Raw genomic sequence first — 24,963 nt, 5'->3', positions numbered from 1 at the left:
TGAATTCCTGCTTCCCAGTGGGATAAAAATGCTAAGGAATCCCCACAAGAAAGAAGGAAAGGAAGGAAAAAAAGGGAAGGAAGGATGGGAGGAGAAGGGAGGGAAGAGAAGGGAGGGAGGAGAAGGGAGGTAGGGGAGAGGAGGGGAGGGAGGGGAGGGGAGAGAAGGAAATATTATATAGAGGGTTGGTCATGCTGCAAGCTCAGGACCCCTTCCCTCCTGCTGGACCCACCCCGGGCCCCAGGCCCCAGGGCTGTGTGCGTGTGTCCCTGTGAATAGTGCAGCTTTGTTTTAAAGCTAACGTCCAGTGTCTGTGGAGATTTTTGATGTGTTCCAGTATTTTGTGTCTGATGCAGAATTAGCAGAGCTCACCAGGAAGCGGTTTTTGCATGCCTCCACCTTGCTCATCTACAGCTGTTTGTTGGCATCTTCTCAGGCAGGCAGTGGGCCCGTGTTCTCCTGGGAGGGGCCCACGGAAACCACCCTGCCCCTTGTCTCCCTGTTTGGTGGGTTTTCGTTGGCATCTATGTTAGCGTAACCCTCAAAGGCAGGCACAGAGTATGTTTATTACAGTGTTTTCAACCTTAGAAGGTATTTTAGATTGTTTCTCACTGTTTTGCTCACCCGTCCTCTTCCCAGTATTTGAGGGGTGTTGTCAGTCAGCTCCCCGTCATCCATCATAACGCCCACACTTGGCAAGGCAGGAGCCGGGAGACCACTGCCTCCCTGCAGACAGTGGGGGTCAGCGCTCCGGGGTGTGGGTCACGGGACTCCCTCATCAGCCCCACCCCCAGCAGGCCTGCGGGGTCCCTGCGGGAGCAGCCTGCCCAGGGCGCCTACAAAGCCCCCCCCCACTTTCCTCCTCCCGCCCTGTCACGCCCTCCTCCTCCCTGACCTCCTGAGTGCCGGGCTCTGTGCTCGGGACTGAAAACACAGTGGGTGCCTTGTCCCCAAAGGGCCTCCCAGGTGAGTGGGTGTGGGGAAGACACCGGGGAGGGCAGCCCACAGGGACCTGCCTAGGTGCAGTCTCCATGGGGGAGGTGGGGGAGGGTGTGGCCCGCCCCATCAGACGGAGTCCTGCCTGGGTCCGGGCGGCCTGTGGTGGCAGACGTGTCCTGTCCCCGATAAGGAAGCATCCAGTCCTGCCAGTCTCCTTGCCCCCCATTCCCACCACCACTGCCGTGTCCACGGGGTCTCCAGGGTCGAGCGGCTCCCAGTGGCTGCCTCTGCCCCCTGTGAAGAGGCCCGTGCAAGCCCCCCACCAGGGAAGGCCCGCTGTGACCCTGACCAGAGCGGGGAGGCTCTGAGCCGGCAGCCCCGGAGCCTCGTCCTAGACCCCGCGCCACTGCCCAGGGGGCCCTGGCGCTCCTGCCCCGTTTGCTCCGTGCAGCCGCCAGCTTCTCGGGACGGCCGCCTCAGCTCTGTGTCCCCCACCAAGGCTCCCACTGAAGGCCCCTTCCTGCCCCTGTCCTCAGGCTTTCTCCGGGGCACACCTTCCACATGGACGTCAGGGTGGGAGTGGCCAGGGACCCGCGGACCTGCCCAGCCACACATCCAGCCCCCAGCCTGTCCCCATCGTTCTGGTCACTGTGTGGGTCAGGCCAGGCCAGGCCAGGCCCGGGATGAGCTCCCCTTAGGTCACTCACAGCCCAGTCTGCTCCGGAAGTGGGGCTGCTGCTCCGCTGGGCTGTGCATCTGGCACCGTCCTGGGCGCCCGCTGCTTCGCGGGCCGCACCAGGGCCAGGGTGTGGGCGCAGCTCCTGGCCCGCGGCGGGGGGGGGGGGCTCCTGGGCGCACAGGCCTGTCCTCGCTCCGTTCCTCACACGCCGGGTCCTGCGGCCAGCTTGTCGCTTTCTGCACGGCTGCTGTTCTCTGTTCATAAAGTTCCTGCTTTTGACCCAAAACCTTGCTTTTTAGCAGTGTTTTCGTCTCCAGTAGTTCTTAGCCTCACACAAGATGAAAGTGAACCTCCTGGCACCCACACGTGCTAATCTAGAAACTGCTGTGCAGTTTCTGAGTCCTCCGTGTGACTCTTGTGTGTCAGAGAAGTGACAGTCTGGTGTGGACCATTCGAACGACCCGGACAGAAGTGTGCTCGAGCGTCATCCCGAAGCGCTCACGCCCAGGGTTATCTGCGTGGGCCGTTATTCTTAGCTCAGAGCCAGGGCCCCAGCCGCCCAGAAATAGACACGCCGACGTGGTTGCCCGCGGCTGAGAGCGCTCCTGCTATGAAATCAGACACCTTTTCTATTTTTACGACCAAAGCTGTAATCACAGTCTGGTAGAACGAAACTCTGCAAGGATGTGAAAGAGGGTAAAATGAGCATAATCTAGAAATTAATTTATCTCTCCTTTTGTAAACGCAAAGCAATTTATCTATCAAGACCTTTAGAACTGAAGAGGCTCCGAGCGGCCAGGGTTGTGGGTGTTGGGGCTTCATGTGTCCTTTAACATCCGTGTTCTAAAACGGCCTGCAGCTATTTTAGTCCTTAGGGAAGGCTTTTTTTTTTTTTTTGCTGAAATAATGCCATCATGTCAGTTCTACGTGGAAACGTCCTGTTTTCTGTGGCAACTTCTTTTCTTTTCACCACCGTGCTTTGGCGGTGGCATTTTAATCAGCCACAACAAGGTTCAGGCACGGAGCGGGCTGCGCCTGTCGCACTGGGTGGGGGTCTGATGGCGGGCCATGTGGCGTACCCCCGGGGGGGGGGGGGCAAGGCGCAGAGTTGCCTCCCCCAACCCGCGAGCCCCTCCCACTGCGTGAGCTCCTCCCACTGCATAAGCCCCTCCCACTGCACGAGACCCCGTGAGCGCTAGAGGAGTCAGGACATACAGCACCCAGGACAAGATCTAGAACACAGCGGTTACTGTAAATAAAGCGCCTCGCTGGGGTCTCAGCAAGTTTGCTCGGCAGGGCCCGGGCCCTGTCCCCGTGTCCCCAGGTCCCTGTGTCCCTCTGTCCTTGTCTGGCATTCCTTCCCTGACAGCATGTGGCTCTGCTTTCCGGATCAGGGATTCCCGAGATGTCCCGAGATGTGGGTCTTGAACGACAGAAGTGTCCGATCAGTTCTGGCCCACCTCGCAGAAGCAGGAAGGGTCTCCGGAGCACGTGTCTCCAGCCGAGGGCGGGGTGGGCGTGTCGGGGGCGGGCAGGGCACTAACCACGCGCTGTGTGTGTTGCAGCGGGACACACGTGTCTCCAGCCGAGGGCGGGGTGGGCGTGTCGGGGGCGGGCGGGGTGGGCGTGTCGGGGGCGGGCGGGGCACTAACCACGCGCTGTGTGTATTGCAGCGGGACCCACGTGTCTCTAGCCGAAGGCGGGGTGGGCGTGTCGGGGGCGGGCGGGGCACTAACCACGCGCTGTGTGTGTTGCAGTGGGACCCCGACGCCGGCCCTGCTCCCTGCGGCGGCGGCCTGGGAGAAGAGGTGCTCTATGATAACGCAGTCCTGTACGATAACTTGCCGTCTCCGAAAATCTTTGCGCGCTACCCGCCTGCCGACAGGAAGGCCGCTAGGCCGCCCACTGACAAACTGCCCTGTAACCATTACAAACACCCTGCCTCCTGCGGGCTGCCTTCCGCTCAGTCTCTCACTAACACCTCTTCTGTGGGGAGGGCATCTCTCGGGCTCGGCTCCCAGGTACAGCACCCCTCCCCTCGTGCCCGAACCCTCCCCGAGTCCTGGTCCTCCCCCCCAGCGGGCAAGGCTGCCAGCTTGTAGCAGGTCAGCCTGCAGACGGCAGCTGGGACTGGCGAATGCCGTCCGCGCCGGGCCTCCCAGGGCCGGCTCCGTGTTCCTGACCGTGCACGCTGTGAGCTGTCTTTCTCTCCCTGCTGTCCTCTTCCCCACGTGGGCAGTTTCCCAGCGAGTTCTGTGAATTATGTCAACGAAAGGCAGCAGTTTGAAAGGGAGCAGGGACAGTAGAACAGAAGATTCTCGAGCTGCACGTTTATGAATGTGTTTCCGTTAAGCAGTGAGGACAGGCGGGCCCTGTGGAGGAACAGGGTTATTCAGAGCGCTAAGGCATTTCTCCATAATGAGTACAAACCCCCCAGCGTCTCTGAGTGCTGATGTCAGAGGTCTGTAGGCTACTGCGCGGAGGCTCGGGGAGTCAGGGACTCCCTCAGTGTCTGAGCGACGGGGCCGGGTTAAGCCAGCACCACCCCCCCCCCTCGCAGCAGGAGGTGAGCGCAGCGGCAGAACACGGGGTGGACATCCAGACTTCACCTTTGCCATCATCTGCGTTCCTCAACACTGACCACAGACACGTCCATCACTTTAGCAAAACACAGCATTTGTTGGCCTGCAACCACCCAAGAAGTAGGGACACCGTCGAAGTTTTTAAAACCCTGTGGTTGGTCAAAATTCGGTCCAGACTGCTTCTCTATCCTGTGCCTCCTCCCTCCTGAGACCCTGCCGGTGAATCAAAGCATGGTCATTTGTCTCGTTAGGAGACCAGTCAGCGTGGACGCGCTTCAGCAGGACTTAGCTGCAGGGTCAGCCTGCACCCCAGGGTGCACCCCGCCCAAAGGAAGCTGTGCATCTCCGGGAAGGGGCTCCCGCAGTCTCAGCCTGGCCCTCAGCACTCGCCCACGCCAGCGCCTCCGCGGCACTGACGTCTCCCGTGGAAGTGTGTGGCTTTACTGCTGTCCCTCTGTGGGCAGCCTGAGTCCCTCAGCGCTAGGACCTCTCAGCCAGGCTGGGGACGTCCCTGCCGTCCAGCGTGCATAAACCAGACTGGCTTCCTGCTGCCTGCCACCCTCACATTTTCGGTCCGTACTAGATAGTACTTAGAGACTTGGACGGGAACTCTGTCCTGCACAACAGGAAGTTAAAGACTCAGATGGGAATATGTCCTGCAGAGCAGAAAGAAAACAGAAGAGGGGTTGTCGATCGTTTACGTATTTTTAACATTCTGTGTTCGTTTCAACAGTTGAAGGGTAAAAAGCCCCCGGTCGCCTCCAATGGGGTCCCAGGAAAAGGCAAGACTCTGAGCAGTCAGCAGAAGAGACCGGATTCGGCCCCCGGCGTGAAGCGCACACCTTCGAGTAAGTGCCCTGCTCACTCCTTGCGTCTGCTGGGCGGCCTGTCTGCAGAGTGGGGGCTGGGCGGGCTTCCCCTCTCGCTCTCTGGAGAGGGAGCCATGTGTGGGACCCCCGGGAGGAGGAGGGTGCCGCTCTCTGGAGAGGGAGCCACGTGTGGGACCCCCGGGAGGAGGAGGGTGCCGCTCTCTGGAGAGGGAGCCACGTGTGGGACCCCCGGGAGGAGGAGGGTGCCGCTCTTTGGAGGGGGAGCCGCATGTGGGACCCCCGGGAGGAGGAGGGTGCCGCTCTTTGGAGGGGGAGCCGCATGTGGGACCCCCGGGAGGAGGAGGGTGCCGCTCTCCGGAGAGGGAGCCGTGTGTGGGACCCCCGGGAGGAGGACGGTGCCGCTCTCCGGAGGGGGAGCCGCATGTGGGACCCCCGGGAGGAGGAGGGTGCCGTTCTCCAGAGAGGGAGCCGCGTGTGGGACCCCCGGGAGGAGGACGGTGCCGCTCTCTGGAGAGGGAGCCGCGTGTGGGACCCACGGGAGGAGGAGGGTGCCGTTCTCCAGAGAGGGAGCCGCGTGTGGGACCCCCGGGAGGAGGAGGGTGCCGCTCTCTGGAGAGGGAGCCGCGTGTGGGACCCCCGGGAGGAGGAGGGTGCCATTCTCCGGAGAGGGAGCCGTGTGTGGGACCCCCGGGAGGAGGAGGGTGCCGCTCTCCGGAGAGGGAGCCGCGTGTGGGACCCCCGGGAGGAGGAGGGTGCCGCTCTCCGGAGAGGGAGCCGCGTGTGGGACCCCCGGGAGGAGGAGGGTGCCGCTCTCTGACCCAGCATGTGCGTGTCGTGTGCAGAGAGGTCCAAGCTGGCCGCCTCTTTTTTTTTTTGAGATTTTATTTATTCGTTTTGGAGAGGGGGCGGGGAGAGAGAGAGAGAGAGAGAGAGAGAGAGAAGGGGGGGAGGAGCAGGAAGCATCAACTTCCATATGTGCCTTGACCGGGCAAGCCCAGGGTTTTGAACTGGCGACCACAGCATTCCAGGTCGATGCTCTATCCACTGCGCCACCACTGGTCAGGCGTGGTTGCCTGACTCTGAACTCTGAGTCACAGCAACTGCAGGGGCAGGTCCTGCTGCCCGTCCCTGAGCTTTGGGTCAGGGGACCTCAGTTGGTGTCCCTGATCTATCTGTTGGTGACTGTGACTTTGGTCAAGTCACATAACACACTCAACTTGGCTTCCGTGTGTTGGATGTAGATGAGTGGCTACTGTGGTTTCGTGATGAAATAACCCAGGTCATCATGGACCTCAAAGCACTCGAGAGAGATGAGTTGATGAATTTGTGAGGAGCCTGATTCACAAGGACACACAGTCCTTGTCATCCCTGGTGGGCTCGTGCCGTCTCTCCTGCCCAGTTCTCAGAGCCGCCCGCAGGGCATGAGCCGCAGTCTGCCCCTGGTGCAGTTGTGGGAAGGTCCCTGAGCGAGTCAGTGGCTTCCCCGGGCTCACAGCTGCTGTGAGAGAGCCACAGCGAGGACCAGGTGTTCAGGCCGAGCAGAGAGCCAGACTCAAGCGGGATACTCGCGCTCCCAGGCAGCAGCCCCCTCCCCAGTCTCCAGGTTACACGGTCACACACGTCTATGGGCCCTGGTGACGCTGGGCAGCTCTGCTTGTCACCAGGCTGTGGAGCTCAGACAGAGCAGTGGTTGCCAGGGCGCTGAGCCTGACCGAGGGCCCAGCGGACGTGCAGGTGGCCGGGGCGCCGAGCCTGACCGAGGGCCCAGTGGACATGCAGGTGGCCGGGGCGCCGAGCCTGACCGAGGGCCCAGCGGACGTGCAGGTGGCCGGGGCGCCGAGCCTGACCGAGGGCCCAGCGCACATGCAGGTGGCCGGGGCGCCGAGCCTGACCGAGGGCCCAGCGGACGTGCAGGTGGCCGGGGCGCCGAGCCTGACCGAGGGCCCAGCGGACGTGCAGGTGGCCGGGGCGCCGAGCCTGACCGAGGGCCCAGCAGACGTGCAGGTGGCCGGGGCGCCGAGCCTGACCGAGGGCCCAGCGGACGTGCAGGTGGCCGGGGCGCCGAGCCTGACCGAGGGCCCAGCGGACGTGCAGGTGGCCGGGGCGCCGAGCCTGACCGAGGGCCCAGCGGACGTGCAGGTGGCCGGGGCGCCGAGCCTGACCGAGGGCCCAGCGGACGTGCAGGTGGCCGGGGCGCCGAGCCTGACCGAGGGCCCAGCGGACGTGCAGGTGGCCGGGGCGCCGAGCCTGACCGAGGGCCCAGCGGACGTGCAGGTGGCCGGGGCGCCGAGCCTGACCGAGGGCCCAGCAGACGTGCAGGTGGCCGGGGCGCAGCCCTCGTACTCACTAGCCCCGGCTCTCCAGGGGTCTGGCTCGGGGAAGGTTTCCAGAGGGCAGGTGGGACCTGGACTCGAATGGCGGCGAGTATGATCGGGTCGCTTGGGAAGTCGCGCCTGTAGTTTCTGATCCTGGCTCCATGGAGCCGGCAGACCAGGGTCCATGTGACTGAGGACAAGGCCAGGCGCTCCCACTGGTACCCTCTGCGCCTGCCGACTAGCTGAGCCGCGTGCACTGAGAGGAGCGTCAGATCTGAGGGCACACGGGGTGGCCGTCTCGTGGGCCAGCCTCGGAACTGCTCTGTGCTAGTGGCTCCTTCGCCCCAAGGACACTGGTCTGTTCTTCACGTGATGGGTGGGGCCAGTTGGGCCAAACCCCATCATAACTTGTTTGACTATCTGTCTCTGGGACCTCATTCCTGTCTCGCAGTCGGTGTGTTTGTCATCACTTAAAATGCTAGCAGTGGTCACGGGGGGGGGGGGGCGTGTCACATCCTGTGCGAGACCCAAGTCCCACAACAGTCTCTCAGTCACCAGCTGGCCTTATTTCCTAGGCAGTTTATTCCTTTATTTTATGAGCCCGTCTAGAGGAACTTTTATTAACCGCAGTGACATCCCATGGTGACAGATGAGCAAAATAATCGCATTCTGTGTTTTTGCTGAATTCAGCCAGTTGCATTATCACTGGACGGGGTCTATTGCGTGAGGACAAAAGGCGGGGACATTTAGGGTTTGTTGGGGAAGCGTCTTATTTTTAGAAACAAGTGGCTGGAGTTTAGACTTTTCCGGGTGTGCCAGACGCGTCCTGACCCTGCGCCGTGGAGAGTGAGGCCCGCGTTTGCCGGAGTCAGCTTGGTCCGCTCGTGCTGCGACCCCCTCAGGCTCTTCTCCGTGCCCCGCTGGTTTCTAGTGAGGGGACCGCTGAGTGGGGAGAGGGGGCTCCGTGCCTGCCTCCCCCGGTGTGGCCTCTCATTGCGGTGACGGTGGCTTGTATCGCAGAACTGGTGAATTCAGTGTTTAGGTGAGATGTTCCCAGCTCACCGTGGCCTCTGAGTGGACAGAGCCCTGCAGGACGGTGTCATTACTGACAATGATTAGAGCTGCCAGGGACAGTTTTAGGTACAAATGTCAGATTAAAAAACAAACCCGCGAGGGAGACCTCACTGTGTCTGCCCTAGAGCTGGAGAAGCCGGGGCCCAGAGAGACATCCACGGCCACCTCTCTGTCCCTGCCTTTCCTCTTCTGCATAACGCGGTCCTCCACACTCTGCCAAAGCGGTGTCCACTCCAGTGAGGGGGTCGGACGTGCACACGAGCACTCCGGCCACGTGGGACGTGCGGTAACGGAAGCTCGGGAAGTCTGAGGTTCTCTGAGCGGAAGTCAGGTCTGAGTGGTTGAATGTTAGAAGAAAATGGGGACAGTGGAGGTTTGGAAAAGGGTCACCCTGGGTCATTCCGGTTGGCCTCTCTGTCTTTTCCTCTCTTCAGTGTGTTTTTCCAATGAGACTTTTCTAAACTATGCTGTCAAAGACCGGCGTGGCAGAGGGGAGGGCCCGGGTCAGCGGGTGGTGTGCTGCTGGCCAGTGTGTGGCTCTGGCTGGACCCGAGTTTCCCTGACCGTTCCCTCCTCACTCACGCGTTTGATCTGATGCCGTGCTCGTCCCGCGTGTGCGCCGAGTGCTTTATAAACATGAGCTCACCCTCACGCCAACCCTCTGAATCATCCCCACTTCATAGACAGGGCACCGAGGCACAGAGAGATCAGGTGCCTGGTTCAGGCTCACGCAGCTGCAGGGGACGAGCTGCAGTACAGACCTAGGCAGTCAGGCCCCAGGCCCCACCGGGGCGGCCTCTCCACTTCCTCACTGTTCCGGCGTTCACAGGCCGATGTTCCTGCGTGCTCGCTCCATGCCAGGTGCCTCTCGTGCAGGGGACACAGCCGCCCCCGGGCCGGCAAAACACCCACAGGATCAGATGTGACTGCGTTAGTGAAGCGCTTTGAAAGGACGGAGAACGCCCCAGTTCAGGGACCGTCTGACGCTGATGGCCTCCCCTCCTCAGTGAGAGGCGTTCGCTGTCAGCGACCTCGCCTGCTGGGGTTTCTTAGTATTCTACCTTCATGTTTAAGATTTGCTTCAAAGAATATTGGGTAATTTGAACTAGTTCAAACCGGTCTCGTTCTTTCTCGAGCTGAATGAACAGAATAAGGACTGTAGCTTTGAGTTTGTTCTGACGAGCGGGCTGGCGGTGTGGGCTGTGCGGCCGGCGTCTGTCTGCTCGGCTAACCCTGGCTGCCCGCTGCTGACGTCGTCTTTCAGATGCCGATCAGTACAAATATGGCAAGAACCGGGTCGAGGCCGACGCCAAGCGGCTGCAGAGCAAGGAGGAGGAACTGCTGTGGCGGAAGGATGCCCTGCGGGCCAGGCTGGCGCAGCTGCGGAAGGAGCGGAGGGACCTGCGGGCGGCCGTCGACGCAAATGCCGGTACGGGCACGTCTGGGCCCCCCGCCCGCTGGCCTTGCTCACCGGCCAGCGACTCCGGAGTCCTGCACACTACTTCTCGGGCTCCAGAAGCCTTGCTTGCTGGTCAGCACAGGGCAGGGGCCGGGTAGGAGGCCTCCAGGCCTGTGCGGGGAGCTGTCCGGCCTCCGGTGCTGACGGCGGGGGTCGTCCTGACGCACAGGCCCTGTAGCCCGAGGGCCCGGGTTTCCAGGCTCCCAGTGCGATGAGGTAGTTGGGTTCCTCAGCAGGAGGACAGGCCACAGGGATGGGTTAAATTCAGAAGCCCAGGTCAGAGGTCTCCGCAGAGTTGCAAGGAGCCATGCATTCCCTGAGAAGGGACAGCTGAGAGCCAGCAGCGTCCGGGTTGTTGGGAGGGACGGGGGCGAGGCCGGCTTCCTGAGAACAAGCCCAGAGAGGACGTGCGGGTAAAGCAGTCACAGGGAGCAGTCGGGCCTGGGGCTGTGTCTGGACCAGGGAGCCGTCGGCCTGGAGCTGTGTCTGGACCAGGCTTGATCTTGCCGCAAGGCCGGGGATGTGGGTCCTGGCTCGGGATGGAACTGCTCCAGGCACGCCTCGGGTGCAGGCTGCTGCTGACTCCGGGTCTCGGTGCTGCCCGCCCGGGTGCGGAGACTGGAAGGTCCAGAGGGGAGACGCCGGCCTCAGGGTAGCTCAGCATGCGGGGAGGAGCTGGTGTGTGTGCACATGGAGTCCGACTCCCTGCCCACCTGCCCACGTGGTTATGTGGAAGGACGTGCTTCTGGGGTGTAAGGACCAGGAGCAGGGTGTTGGCCGAGCAGGTCCGGATGAGTCCTAGGAGGTGGCGGGAAGTGGCCCCTAGCGTAAGGCCACCTGGGGGGGGGGGTGTCACATGCCAAGTGAGAGGCCTGGACGGGAGCGGACGGGGACGGTGCAGAGGGTGAGTGAGAAGCCGTGTCCCGTGCAGCGCGCTCTACCGGGGCCGCCTGCACAGCCAGTTCGGCCATCAGGACAGTGTTCTCAGCTGCCCTGTGGGCGCATCCCTGCCGTGCTGTGTCGCTGTCACCCACTGCCGTCTGGTGACGGTGACGGTGCTGCGGCCATCTCTGTAGGGCAGGAGGCTGGGCGTGGCTGAGGGGCAGGTCCGGCAGCTTGAGGGAGTAGCCGGAGAACCGGAGCAGAAAGTTTCCAGACCTCCCAGGTCAGCAGCAGCCTTGGAAGCCATACCGTGGAAGGGTCACATTTTCAATGAGCACGTGAGGCCCATCTGTGGGCCGCAAGGCCTCCTGCAGCCCGGTCCCTGTCCTTCCAGCTGCAGCGAAGGCAGGTGTCGGGAGGAGGCCCGCTTCCTCCCAGGTGCCCCTGAGTGCGGTGCTCACGGCAGCGCCCCACAGCGCCCCCTGCAGGCCCCGAGCTCCGCCGTGCGTTGCGGTGCAGCCCCGGGTCCTCTGGCTCCCAGGCAGGAAGACGCAGCTGGTCCTGGAGGAGAAGCTGAAGGCGCTGGAGGAAGAGTGCAGGCAGAAGGAGTCGGAGCGCGTCAGCCTGGAGCTGGAGCTGACCGAGGTCAAGGAGAGCCTCAGGAAGGCCTTGGCTGGCGGCATCACCCTGGGGCTGGCCATCGAGCCCCGGTCGGGCACCTCGAGTCCACAGGTAACTGCCCGCACCCCTGAGCAGCTGCGCCATCCTGGCGTCCAGAGAGAACGCCCGAGCTCGTCTCTGCAGTGGCCGCTCATGGTCCCCGGCCTCACTCGGCACAGCGGGCCACCCTTGTCATGGTGCCGGCGTCTCGGCTGCCGGGTGGGCAAGGGCGCTGCAGACGGAGGAGGAGCTCTTGGGCATCAGAAAGCCCAGTAGAGGGACACAGTACAGGGACACAGTACAGGGACACAGTGGAGGGACACAGTACAGGGACACAGTACAGGGACACAGTGGAGGGATACAGTGGAGGGACACAGTGGAGGGACACAGTGGAGGGACACAGTGGAGGGACACAGTACAGGGACACAGTACAGGGACACAGTGGAGGGATACAGTGGAGGGACACAGTACAGGGACACAGTGGAGGGACACAGTGGAGGGACACAGTGGAGGGACACAGTACAGGGACACAGTACAGGGACACAGTGGAGGGACACAGTGGAGGGACACAGTACAGGGACACAGTGGAGGGACACAGTGGAGGGACACAGTACAGGGACACAGTACAGGGACACAGTGGAGGGACACAGTGGAGGGACACAGTGGAGGGACACAGTACAGGGACACAGTGGAGGGACACAGTGGAGGGACACAGTACAGGGACACAGTGGAGGGACACAGTACAGGGACACAGTGGAGGGACACAGTACAGGGACACAGTGGAGGGACACAGTGGAGGGACACAGTACAGGGACACAGTGGAGGGACACAGTACAGGGACACAGTGGAGGGACACAGTACAGGGACACAGTAGAGGGACACAGTGGAGGGACACAGTAGAGGGACACAGTGGAGGGACACAGTGGAGGGACACAGTACAGGGACACAGTGGAGGGGCACAGTGGAGGGACACAGTGGAGGGACACAGTACAGGGACACAGTGGAGGGACACAGTGGAGGGACACAGTAGAGGGACACAGTGAGTGGAGGGACACAGTACAGGGACACAGTACAGGGACACAGTGGAGGGACACAGTAGAGGGACACAGTGGAGGGACACAGTGGAGGGACACAGTACAGGGACACAGTGGAGGGACACAGTGGAGGGACACAGTGGAGGGACACAGTAGAGGGACACAGTGGAGGGACACAGTGGAGGGACACAGTGGAGGGACACAGTACAGGGACACAGTGGAGGGACACAGTGGAGGGACACAGTAGAGGGACACAGTGAGTGGAGGGACACAGTACAGGGACACAGTACAGGGACACAGTGGAGGGACACAGTGGAGGGACACAGTACAGGGACACAGTGGAGGGACACAGTGGAGGGACACAGTACAGGGACACAGTACAGGGACACAGTGGAGGGACACAGTGGAGGGACACAGTACAGGGACACAGTGGAGGGACACAGTACAGGGACACAGTGGAGGGACACAGTACAGGGACACAGTAGAGGGACACAGTGGAGGGACACAGTAGAGGGACACAGTGGAGGGACACAGTGGAGGGACACAGTACAGGGACACAGTGGAGGGACACAGTGGAGGGACACAGTGGAGGGACACAGTACAGGGACACAGTGGAGGGACACAGTAGAGGGACACAGTGGAGGGACACAGTGGAGGGACACAGTGGAGGGACACAGTACAGGGACACAGTGGAGGGACACAGTGGAGGGACACAGTAGAGGGACACAGTGAGTGGAGGGACACAGTACAGGGACACAGTACAGGGACACAGTGGAGGGACACAGTGGAGGGACACAGTACAGGGACACAGTGGAGGGACACAGTGGAGGGACACAGTGGAGGGACACAGTACAGGGACACAGTGGAGGGACACAGTGGAGGGACACAGTGGAGGGACACAGTACAGGGACACAGTACAGGGACACAGTGGAGGGACACAGTGGAGGGACACAGTACAGGGACACAGTACAGGGACACAGTGGAGGGACACAGTACAGGGACACAGTGGAGGGACACAGTGGAGGGACACAGTGGAGGGACACAGTACAGGGACACAGTGGAGGGACACAGTACAGGGACACAATGGAGGGACACAGTGGAGGGACACAGTGGAGGGACACAGTGGAGGGACACAGTAGAGGCCGCTGCGTGATGGGGCTGGAGCAGCCTGCGTTCCCCGCAGAGGATGTGGCCTGGGACCCCCCCCCCCCTCACTTCCCAGCACAGCCAGCAGGCCAGAGCGTCCCTGAGCCTCCATCTGTAAAACAGCCGTCCGTTTAAAGGGACTCTTAGAATTGGGCACAGACCGTATGTATGTGAGTGTGAGTGTGAGTGGTGTATACTTAGTGTCCTTATGTTATTTTTGCCTATTTCTGAAGCCCGTTAACAATAAACCGGTGAACCTCTCCCTGGGGATGGTGGTGGCAGGCAGAGCGCACCGCCCACGGCCGCCCCTCTGTCCACAGTCGCCAGGGCTCAGGCACCGGACGCTGGAGAGCTCGCCCCTGTCCAGCTGCGAGACGAGCGACGCGGAGGGCCCGGTGCCCGTGAACAGCGCGGCCGTCCTGAGGAAGAGCCAGCCGGCGGGCAGCTCCCCCTGCCGGGGGCATGTGCTCCGGAAGGCCAAGGTCGGTCCCTCCTGCTCCTGGGGCGCCCCCTCCCCGGCCTCGGCACGGACTCTACCTCAGGATCTCATGGGAGGGCGAGGGGCGGGTCTGTCCCTCTCCAGTCAGTGCCACTGCCTCCCGCCGAGTGCCTCTGTGCATGGTGCCCATGGCGCCCTGCAGCCAGACCCTGCTCCGGAGTCCCCGTGTCACACGCATGAGTCCAGAGCCCGTGTCACGGGTGTGGGGCTCCAGAGTCTCCGTGTCACACGTGGTGCCCATGGCGCCCTGCAGCCAGACCCTGCTCCGGAGTCCCCGTGTCACACGCATGAGTCCAGAGCCCGTGTCACGGGTGTGGGGCTCCAGAGTCTCCGTGTCACACGTGGTGCCCATGGCGCCCTGCAGCCAGACCCTGCTCCAGAGTCCCCGTGTCACACGCATGAGTCCAGAGCCCGTGTCACAGGTGTGGGGCTCCAGAGCCCCCTCAGGGCCTTTCCCGTGCGGCGTCGGGAAAGCCGGCAGCTCTGGTCTGTGGGGACGGGCGGGGCCCCGGGCTTCTCCTGGCTGGGGACCAGGGAACCAGGACTCTGTGCAGCCACACTGTCCGCCCAGCCTCCCCGCCCGCAGCTGACCAGCCCAGTGTCCAAGATGCAGGAGGGCCTCTGGGGTCCACACTGGTGACTTCTGACGGAGTCAGCCTCTACCACATGTGATGCTAAGCTTAAAGTCTATTTATAGTCAATCACTTCTTGGTGGTGGTAATGGAAGGTGTGCCTTATGAAACACCACACTTGGTAAGACGACGTTAATTCATCCGGATGCCACTGCCCCCCCCCCCCCCACCAGCACCAGCCTGGGCCTCTAATTGCTGTCTTCCTTTTGTTCTCAGGAAGCTCTGAACACATTCCAAATTGGTTAGAAATACCTTGTTTTCTGCACAGTGGGTCTGGTCTTAAATAACAATCAGGTGCTCACCACTCTCCACACTTGGCGTGTTCACGGCAGGAGCGCTGGTGACCCTCACCCAAGGCTGTAGTGAACACCCTCACTCTGCAGGCTGTAGTGCTGAGAGGGAGAGATAAGAATGTCCATCTGGCCCTGGCCGGTTGGCTCAGTGGTGGAGCGTCGGCCTGGCATGCGGGAGTCCCGGGTTCGATTCCTGGCCAGGGCACACAGGAGAAGCACCCATCTGCTTCTCCACTCCTCCCCCTTGCAAGGTATTTTTCCCTACCGAGAAGGAAGGAAGAGGCTAGAGCCACAAAGTGTGGAATAGCAGACGGCTTTATTGAGTACAGAGCGCACATCCCGCCCGGCAGGTTCCCTGGCCCCGAGGAAAGAAAGATGGAGGAGAGATAGAGGTCAGGGAAGTTGCAAAGATTAAACCGCGTGGGAGATATTTAAAGGGTCCCTCTAGGGAAGTGGAGCTACTATGACGTGGTGAAATTTCACTGGCTGGCAGACGATTGCTTCCTTCCAAATGGTTCCTGGGAAGCTTCCTTTGGTGGGTTTGATTGTGGGCGGTCCTAGCCAAAGTGGGCGGGTCTGAGTTACCCACATGACCATCCCCCATTATCCACCGACCTTACATTCTGACCTTTTGTGTTAAATAGAAAAAGGGTGCCGTTTATTCGTCTGGCTACTTCCTGCTGAATAGGGGCGTTGTGGGGAGGGGGAGATCAGAAAGTGGTGGTTTTGAGGGGTGTCAGGAGGAACATCTGTGTGGCTGTAAGTTGAGAAACTTCGCAGATGTGGTCCCACTTGTTGCAGAACCCTGGGTTCTCCGAGTCCAGGCCGTGTCCTAGGAGTTTGAGCGATGCACCCACCTGGCTGGATTGGCCTTCCATTTGGGCGGCTTGTCCTCCACGTAGAGGCGCTGAGGAAAAACCTGTTGCCCAAAGGGGCAATAACTCCGCCAGTGACTGGGCTGCTTGCAGTCAGGGCAGGGCTCAGTGGGCAGCCGCTGGCAGGGGCCCTGCCAGGACCAGTGGTCCTGCTTGCCACACTTAAAGCAAGCTGCTGGCGGCTCTGCTGGTCTCAGGGTTGCCACAAGAGTCAGGGTTTGGAGCGTTACTTTCTGCTGCATGTGGGCCTGGCAAACAGCCTTGGCCTGTATTAGTTGGGACCGTTAAAAACTTTAAATGCCGTGTTCACAGGTTCCGGATAGGGGTTTGGGAATAAGAGGAGGGGGCTCTTGGGAGCCCAGCACCCAGATCCTGCAGGAAACGCTGAAGCCAAAGGCAAGACAGGGCAGGAATTTGCTGAAAGAAAATTGGGGTTGGACGTCCTGAAAACCGGTGTAAGAGCCAATGCCAGGCTAAGAAAGGCCTGACGGAGGCGGGACTAGAGAACATAGTGAAGGGAGGGGCCCCTGGCCAGCAGGGGAGGAGAAAGAGATGGTAGTAGATGGCGAATAAGAAACAGGTTTTTGCGAAGGGAGGGAAGAGAGAGTTTGGAGTCCGCGGAGAAGAAAAGATCAGGAGTAGAGGTTTTAGGTGAGATTTCTCTGGCCAGAAAAAGGCCTGCGCGGTGGAACAGGCGGCACAGAGATTAAGGACGGGTGCGCGAATAATTAGAAGCCGTGTATGTAAGAGATCTCCAATCAGTTCCCAGCTTTTTTGGCGATAGTTAAATTGGTGAGGGTGTTAACACCGAAAGTCCCTTCAGGAGGCTAATTGAGTGTGTTCTGTGGCCTGGCCACAGTGGAGAAGAAGAACAGTTTCTTCTTTCTTAGGGAGGGAGATTTCTGTGCCCCAACAGCCACACTCAGTTCTCGGAGTGGTCAGACTTGAGCATTAGTGTCCTAAAAACACAAGGTTCAGCCACGGACGAAAGTGGATGTGCTTGGGGACAAGCACACGCACTCGGACAGATGGACGGAAAAGACTTCCCTGACGTAGCTACAGTTTCGGATAGGGAGTCTCCGGAGGAAAGAACTGAGAGGAAAGCTGGAGGCAGGGGACTTACTGCACCGTGCGCCGAAGTGGGTGTAAGTCGAAGATCCTGGTTCTTTCTTGGAGGGGAGGGGAAAGGAGCGGTCCTTGCAGACTTCTAATGCCTTCCGGGTTTTCGGCACCAAAATGTAAGGTATTTTTCCCCCGCCGATAAGGAAGAGGGCCGGAGCCGCAAAGTGTGGAATAAGTAAACGGCTTTATTGAGTACAGAACGCACATCCCGCCCGGCAAGGTTCCCTGGCCTCAAGGAAAGAAAGATGGAGGAGAGATGGAGGTCAGGGAAGTTGCAAAGATTAAACCGCGTGGGAGATATTTAAAGGGTCCCTCTAGGGAAGTGGAGCTACTATGATGTGGTGAAATTTCACTGGCTGGCAGACGATCGCTTCCTTCCAAATGGTTCCTGGGAAGCTTCCTTTGGTGGGCTTGATTGTGGGCGGTCCTAGCCAAAGTGGGCGGGTCTGAGTTACCCACATGACCATCCCCCATTATCCACCAACCTTACACCCCTCTCCTTCCTCTCTATCTCTCTTCCCCTCCTGCAGCCAAGGCTCCACTGGAGCAAGGTTTGCCTGGGCGCTGAGGATGGCTCCATGGCCTCTGCCTCAGGTGCTGGAATGGCTCTGATTGCAGCAGAGCACCCAAGATGGGCAGAGCATCGCCCCCTGGTGGGCGTGCCGGGTGGATCCTGGTCGGGCGCATGCGGGGTCTGTCTGACTGCCTCCCCGTTTCCAGCTTCAGAGAGATACCAAAAAAACCCCAAAAACGAATGTCCATCTGTCATTCTGTGACTGTCAGTGTCCACTGGTCTCTCAGTCTGTGCCTGAGATTGAGAACTGAGCCCCATGGAAGCCCCTCGTCCTCTGCAGCTGGGGATGCAGATGAGGATGCAGATGAGGATACAGATGGAGATGCAGATGAGGATACAGATGGAGATGCAGATGGGGATGCAGATGAGGATGCAGATGATGATGCAGATGGGGATGCAGATGATGATGCAGATGGGGATGCAGATGAGGATGCAGATGGAGATGCAGATGAGGATGCAGATGAGGATACAGATGGAGATGCAGATGGGGATGCAGATGAGGATACAGATGAGGATGCAGATGATGATGCAGATGAGGATGCAGATGATGCAGATGGGGATGCAGATGATGCAGATGGGGATACAGATGGGGATGCAGATGATGATGCAGATGAGGATGCAGATAAGGATGCAGATGGAGATGCAGATGAGGATACAGATGAGGATGCAGATGATGATGCAGATGGAGATGCAGATGGGGATGCAGATGGGGATGCAGATGAGGATGCAGATGAGGATGCAGATGATGCAGATGGGGATGCAGATGATGCAGATGGGGATGCAGATGATGATGCAGATGGGGATGCAGATAAGGATGCAGATGGAGATGCAGATGAGGATACAGATGAGGATACAGATGATGCAGATGGGGATACAGATGGGGATGCAGATGATGATGCAGATGGAGATGCAGATGGGGATGCAGATGGAGATGCAGATGGGGATGCAGATGAGGATGCAGATGAAGATACAGATGAGGATGCAGATGGAGATGCAGATGGGGATGCAGATGAGGATGCAGCAGAAGTGTTTGTTATCTCAGTCTTGACTGTCAGAGTTAGAGTCACAGTTACACAAGTGCATCCTCCAGGAGGGTCGTTGAGGCTGGGGCAGCCCCACTCGGTGACCAGGTGCGTGGTGGGGGCCCCACCCGGTCGGTTGTCTCCTTCAGCCTCAGGGGCACGCGCACGCCCTCGGCAGGACTCGCCTTGGTCTCATATCCGGTCACGCAGTGACTCGTCTTCCACGGTGGCTGCGCACCTACTCCATAGGCCGCGGGCACTGCGCCATGGCGCCTGCTGTGTGTTGGCTCTCACACTCGCTTCCCTTGGCAGGAATGGGAGCTGAAGAACGGGACGTAGAAGAGGCGGACATTGTGGAGCAGGACGCGGCCGCACCCGCAGCGGGACGCGCTGTGACCCAGACCCTCACCTGTACTCCTACTGTATCATGGTACCCCTTAAAGACATTTACCCGGAACACCCGGTTTCCCACTCGATTTGTTAACAGACACGAAGGGAAGAAAGGTAACACAGGACAGGCCTCTGGCAGGTGCAGAAGGTACAGTGTCCACCAGCCAGCCGGCTGCTGACCGGGGGTGCCGCGAGCCCTGGTCAGGCCCGGCGTGGGGGAGCAGAGACCGGTGGGGTGGCCGTCACCAAGAGCTTTGAACTTGGGTCTCTGTGTCCCCCTCCTGCATGCCTGTCCCTCGTCCTCACCCCTAAAGGTAAAGGCCTGAGAATTATGCTGTGATGCGTTTTTACCTTTTAATCTTTTTTCTGGACAGACGCTTTTGTCCCCAGGACGTGAAAAGCTGCCGTTGTCTCTAGACTTTTTAGTTTTCTATTGTGTGTTGCACTTAGCTCTCAGGGTTCTCAGAGGTTCTGTATCCTATTTTTATTAATGATTTGTACTGCTTTTGAAGGGCAGCGGGGGGTTCCGATACCTCACCCCTGTGCGGCCCCTGCTCAGCACCCACCGCCTCCTGCCCTCGGGCGCTGGCCAGCGGCAGCGGCGTGGGGCCCATGGTGCACCTTACTCTCACAGGGCACTGACTGAGGGGTCCGACCTGTGAAGAGGGAGGGGCTGGACATCGTGCGGTCAGAACCACAGCACGCGGAGCATGAGCAGACCGTCCCGAGCGTCCAGCCCCCTCCAGGTTGCAGGTGGAAGCCATAAATGCATCCGAGGACTCGGGCACCCTCCCCTTCTCCAGGCGCATGGGCCACGTAGGGCCTCTTCATCACTTGTCTGCCTCCTGTGTGGTGTTTCTTGGGGTGACCAGGCACTAAGGCACAAGGGGGACAGAGAAAGCTGGCTTCCAGTCTGCGGGCCTCAGAGCCAGACTGTCCTTTGGCTCCAGGGACCCCTCAGGAATCAGGACAGTGTAGTCACCCAGGGGCCCTCGGCAGGCCGATGCCTGGGAACGGGCCTGCACGTGGAGTGGCTTTCCACCAGAATGTGGGGCTGTGGAGAGGCTGCCACCTAGGCCATTCTCGCCAGGTGCGGTGACAGATGGCAGCGACACTGTGTCCCTGAGTTCGTCCCAAGGCCCTCTCTTCGCTCGCTGGGCCCGGGGGTCAGGGTGGGGTCGTAGGTGATGGCTGTGTAGATGTGACCGCTCAGGCAGGACGTGGCCTCTGGTGAGTGAGGGGTCTCGGCAGGAGCAGGAGCAGGAAGCTGTCCCACTGCCCTCTGCCTGCAGCTGGGGCTTGCCACAAGCCGTCTGCCCAGGTGGGCGGGGGCCTCGAGCTGTTGTCACCTGGCCTGTCCTCACCGGGCAGTGTCCTCTGACCGCCGCCCCACACAGGCCAGCGGGGGAGGCACATGCCACAGCACCGAGCAGGGCTGGCCCCAGGCAGTCCACACGGGGCCGAGAGGGATGGGTCTGCCCTCCTGCTGTCCATCAGCACCGAAGGCTGGACCACTTACCCCACGCAGCTGCCTCTCTGAGAAGGGACAGACGTCTCATCTTCCGCACGTTTTTGCTGCCTTGGGTCAGATGCAGTCGAGGCTTTGGCTGCTGTGCTAGGCAGACAGTGGTGCCCGAGGGACCTTCCGTTCCGACCGTCACCAGACAGTGGGACCTGGGCGGCTGGAGTTGACCTTAGCCTGGCCGGGTGGGCGGCGCTGACGTGGCCGCACCCAAGACCCAGGGCCTTCAGACTCTGGGCGGACACCTGTGGTGTTTGTAACACCTGGTTTTTAATTCGCTTTCATAACCACGAGCCTTCTGAGGAGGGGGGAGCTTGCCCCGGCTGGGTTCCGCGGGGCCGTTGGAAAGGGGTCCCGTGAGGACAAGGCTGCTGACGTTCCCCTCTGCATTCTTAGATTTCGTGGAGGGTTAAAGCATTTGCTTCAAAATAAGTTATTTATTTGTATATGTTCAATAAATATAGTTTTTAATTTATACCTGTACATTTTAGACACGCTAGGCATCTTGTCAGAATTCTATGGTGATCGTTTCATGACCCGCCCCCCAAATCCGTCCCAGGGGTTGCCCGCCCTGGTGGTCTGAGGTGCATTATAACAGAGCCAGTGTGTGTGGGGGCAGTGGGTGAGGCCGATTCCTCGGAGATGTCACCGTTCCTTCCCCGGTCCCATCCACACAGTGCTGGGCAAATGGATGGGGTCCCGAGCGAAAACGAGGGTGGGTGGCGCCTCTTGGCGGTCACCACCCCTCCCTTCTGCTGGGCCTGAAGCCGCGCTGGAGGCTCAGGGTTCTGCTCCCCACATCGTTCTGGTCAAGTGCCATCAACCTCAGGTTCCCCCCACGCTTCCATCTCTGTAACGTTTTTACCCAGAAACGATGTGACAGGAGCTCTCCGTGCCACTGACGAGGGTGCGGGTGCAGGTGTGGTGGAGGCCCTCCGTCGAGTCCAGCGGGGTCTGGCAGCCATCTGCATGGCTTCCAGACGGTTCCACTGCGGGGTGACCAGGCCGGGGTGGGAGTGAGGATCCCGCACGCCGGACTCGGGCGAGGCCCCTGCTCACGACCACCCCAGCTCTTCTCTCGGGGCCACTCGGTGACCTTGGACACACCACAGCCGCAGAGCCGGTCTCGTCCCCAGCGCTGATGCACCGTGTCCCTCTCGCTGTTCCTGAGCTGTGACTGTTTCTGAAAACCCCAAACTACCTGATGGGCGATTTGCCTTTTTTGCAAAGTCTGTTTCAAAACGTGTGTCCTAGGCCCTGAAGGCCACCCTGGGAAGGGGCGTCTGGCTCGTTTTAATGAGGATGACACCTGGGGCTGGTGTGCAGGTGTCCAAGGGGACAGCTGTGATGCCGGGGATGGTCGGAGGCTGTGGGCGCGACCCAGTCGTGGCTGGTCCCACCTGCTCTTCCCGAGTGTACCTGTCGGCACGCTGCCCTGGGGGAAGGTGCGCTCTCCCACACACCTGGCTCCCGGGCCGTCGCCTGTTCACCCACCGTGCCGTGCAACAGGCGCCTTCTGGGGCCGCCGGGGGGGTCCTAGGAACAGCCCCTCCGGGAGCCAGTGCCCCTCAGTTACAGAAGGGTCACAGCAACATTTACATGCTCACCTATTGCCTTCCTCTTCTTTTCCTAAGGCAACTTTTAGTGGGAAACAATTTCCAGTCATGGCATTATTTTAAAGAGAACAGTTGTTATTATAATCATTTGGCTCCTGCTGTTGTTGCTGTCTTAACTGTCTCCATGACAGGCCAGGCTGACACTGTGAAGTAAACTAAAGATGAACCAACGTCCCTGCACCACGTGCACACGACACAACCTCTCGGGAGGAGCAGCCAGCCTCCTGCCCCGCAACCCGGCCCAGGCTGGACAGCCTGTCACCCGGGCACAGCGGCCTCACACCCATACCCCCTGCCACCTTCCCCAAGATGTCTTCAGTTCCACCCGTCCAGGAGAGCTCGCCGGTGCAGAGCCCAACCACCGCCCACCACCTCTCCTTGTGGGCATGGAAGCGGTTTTCAAAACGAGGTCACCAGGTCGTCATTCTTAGGGACCAAAGGTGTTTTTTTATAAGATAATCTTTGTATTTGATTTTCTAATGAGAAAGGATGTTTACATTTTTAACATCGACTTTTAAAATTATAGACCTTCAACATCCCTTAACCACGGCTGTCCACTGTAAAACGTTTTCATATTAAGAATGTAATTATTTCCTTATTGTATTTTTTTTAAAAAAACAAACTAAAGTCATATTTAAAATTCTCTGTGAAAGAAGCTGGCAGAAAGCAGGGAAGCTTTCTTTTATATTGGTCATGCCCATTTGAAATGACTACACATTTTCACTGTTTTTTAATGTATTTAATTCATAAAGTGGGAGGTTTTATTAGAGGAAAAAACTGCACCCCTTTTATGTAGCAGCCTCACTGGAACGTCTTCATGGGGGGACTTTCCCACTGGCTCACACCTGTAGCCTGGACGGGCGCCTGTGGCGTGACACCTGTGTACCCTCAATAAAACTTCTCCGGCCAGGCCTTGTGTCTCTACTGACTTGGTTTGTAGGGACAGCAAAGTGAACTTCCTCCTGGTCAAGGTGAGGCGGTTTGCAGCCAGCCACTGGCCAGGGAGGGCAGTAGTGTGCCTTGTTCCTGTCGGCGAGGACCTTGCTCGTGAGGGAGTCCTAGCTGGTGTTTCCAAGGGGCTTTCAATCCGTGGGTGCGGAGATCCCATTAGGGGAACATTTGTGCCCTGGTAGGTGCTGGGCTCCATGCCCAGTGCTGGAGGTGGGATGTCTCTCTGGAGCTCCCACACGTGGACAGATGGCAGGACTGCGGGGCTCCTGTAAGGCGGAGGGTCGGGCTCTACAAGGAGGGGACAGGGCGGCATGCCCGGAGGCAGCCAGCCCCAGGAGAGCAGGTGGCGGGCAGGGTGATGGTGTGGGGGTGGGGGGTGCAGGCGGGCAGGGTGACGGTGGGGGGTGGGGGTGGGGTGCAGGCGGGCAGGGTGATGGTGGGGGGTGGGGGTGCATGTGGGCAGGGTGATGATGGGGGTGGGGGTGGGGGTGCAGGCGGGCAGGGTGACGGTGGGGGGTGGGGGTGGGGTGCAGGCGGGCAGGGTGATGATGGGGGTGGGGGTGCAGGCGGGCAGGGTGACGGTGGGGGGTAGGGGTGGGGTGCAGGCGGGCAGAGTGATGATGGGGGTGGGGGTGCATGTGGGCAGGGTGATGGTAGGGGGTTATAGGGGGATGTGTGCAGGCAGGTGCTGCAGGGCTTCCCCAGGTGCACACGCCCACTCTGACGGCTGACTGCTTTGGCAGATGAAGCTGACAGAGGGATTCCCCAAGGGGGCTGGCTCTTTCCCCCACAGCTCCCCTTGAGCCCACCCTGCTCATTTAATGCCCTTGCACAGACCACGGCTGAGCAGCTGCGCTGGGCTGCCCCTGCCACAGGACACGGAGGAGGAGCACTGTGGCGCGAGCAGTGCAGGTGAGGTGGTTCCCCTGCTGGGCCTGAAGCGGGCAGGACGCGTGGAGCAGCTCACAGGAGCGGTGGCCAGGCCAGGAGTCTGATGTGGCAGGGAGAGGTGTGTGGCACCCAGGGACATCCAGGAGACACAGTGGCCACTTAGACCCACCTTTCCACATCCGCTAGGGCCAGATGACCCAGTGTGGCCTCCTTCATCCCACAGTGTTGGCCGGTCACAGATATCAGAGAGTCCCCTTTTATTATAATTATAAAGTGACCACAGAGGTCAGAGGGGAGGGGAGCTCCCCAGGCCACCTTAGGTGGCAGGGACATCACTTTGCAGGTGCTCCCAGGGCGCCTTAGTGTTCAGCACACGACAGACCCCTCTGAGTCCTCCCTGCCCCCACTGGCTGTCTGGAGGTAGGTCTCCCCTAAATTTCTTCTGATAATCAAAGCTTTATTAACTGACCCTTCCTGGGCCTTGAACATAGGCTATGTCCTGGTGGCCTGCTGGGTGAAGGGGATGGATCTCTCACTTCTTTTCAAACTTAGCAAGAGGACACCCGAGCTCTGGGCTTTGCTTTATGAAAGCACAGAGCTGACCAGGGATTGTCTGTCCTATGAGTTATAACTTGGGGAACAGGCAGCATAGTGCCTCACCAGCTTTTCTAATGGAGGCAGGAAAACAAGTGTGTATGACCCCGGCGTTTTATGATGGGCATCAAGTCCACTTGATGGAGCTGTTAAAATGGCTGCTTTTTCTTAGGAAAGGAGCAATTACTCCAAATACAGTAGGAACACAGTAGGGGAGGTGACTCATGACACCCTCAGGTACCCTTGACCTGGGGGGCAAATTCCTGCTAGTCCTGAACACCAAGAGGCTGTCCCATCCTGGAAGCGCCTCAGGCGGGGTGGGGGGGCTGCCTGTGTTCCCCATTTGTCTCTTCATTCTGATGCTCTGACACCTGGGACCTCA

General features: G+C 59.9%; 1 protein-coding gene across 4 annotated transcripts in view; it reads left to right on the top strand.

Annotated features, from left to right (window-relative positions):
• Positions 1-23,056, top strand: part of AFAP1 (actin filament associated protein 1) — a 126,491-nt gene extending 103,435 nt beyond the window's left edge. For 3 of the 4 annotated variants that reach the window (XM_066358126.1, XM_066358125.1, XM_066358127.1), the window contains 6 exons: positions 3,376-3,639; positions 4,934-5,048; positions 9,684-9,848; positions 11,302-11,492; positions 13,921-14,082; positions 18,930-23,056. In XM_066358126.1, the coding sequence (XP_066214223.1) occupies positions 3,376-3,639; positions 4,934-5,048; positions 9,684-9,848; positions 11,302-11,492; positions 13,921-14,082; positions 18,930-18,956 (924 nt within the window). In that variant the 3' untranslated portion in view covers positions 18,957-23,056. The remainder of the gene's footprint in view (positions 1-3,375; positions 3,640-4,933; positions 5,049-9,683; positions 9,849-11,301; positions 11,493-13,920; positions 14,083-18,929) is intronic. The other variant, XM_066358128.1, reaches the window with a different exon arrangement.
• The last annotated feature ends 1,907 nt before the right edge of the window (positions 23,057-24,963 follow it).

Source organism: Saccopteryx leptura, unplaced genomic scaffold, assembly GCF_036850995.1.
Source record: "Saccopteryx leptura isolate mSacLep1 unplaced genomic scaffold, mSacLep1_pri_phased_curated manual_scaffold_60, whole genome shotgun sequence".
Taxonomy (NCBI): Eukaryota; Metazoa; Chordata; class Mammalia; order Chiroptera; family Emballonuridae; genus Saccopteryx; species Saccopteryx leptura.
This window is presented reverse-complemented; position numbering and strand designations above follow the sequence as displayed.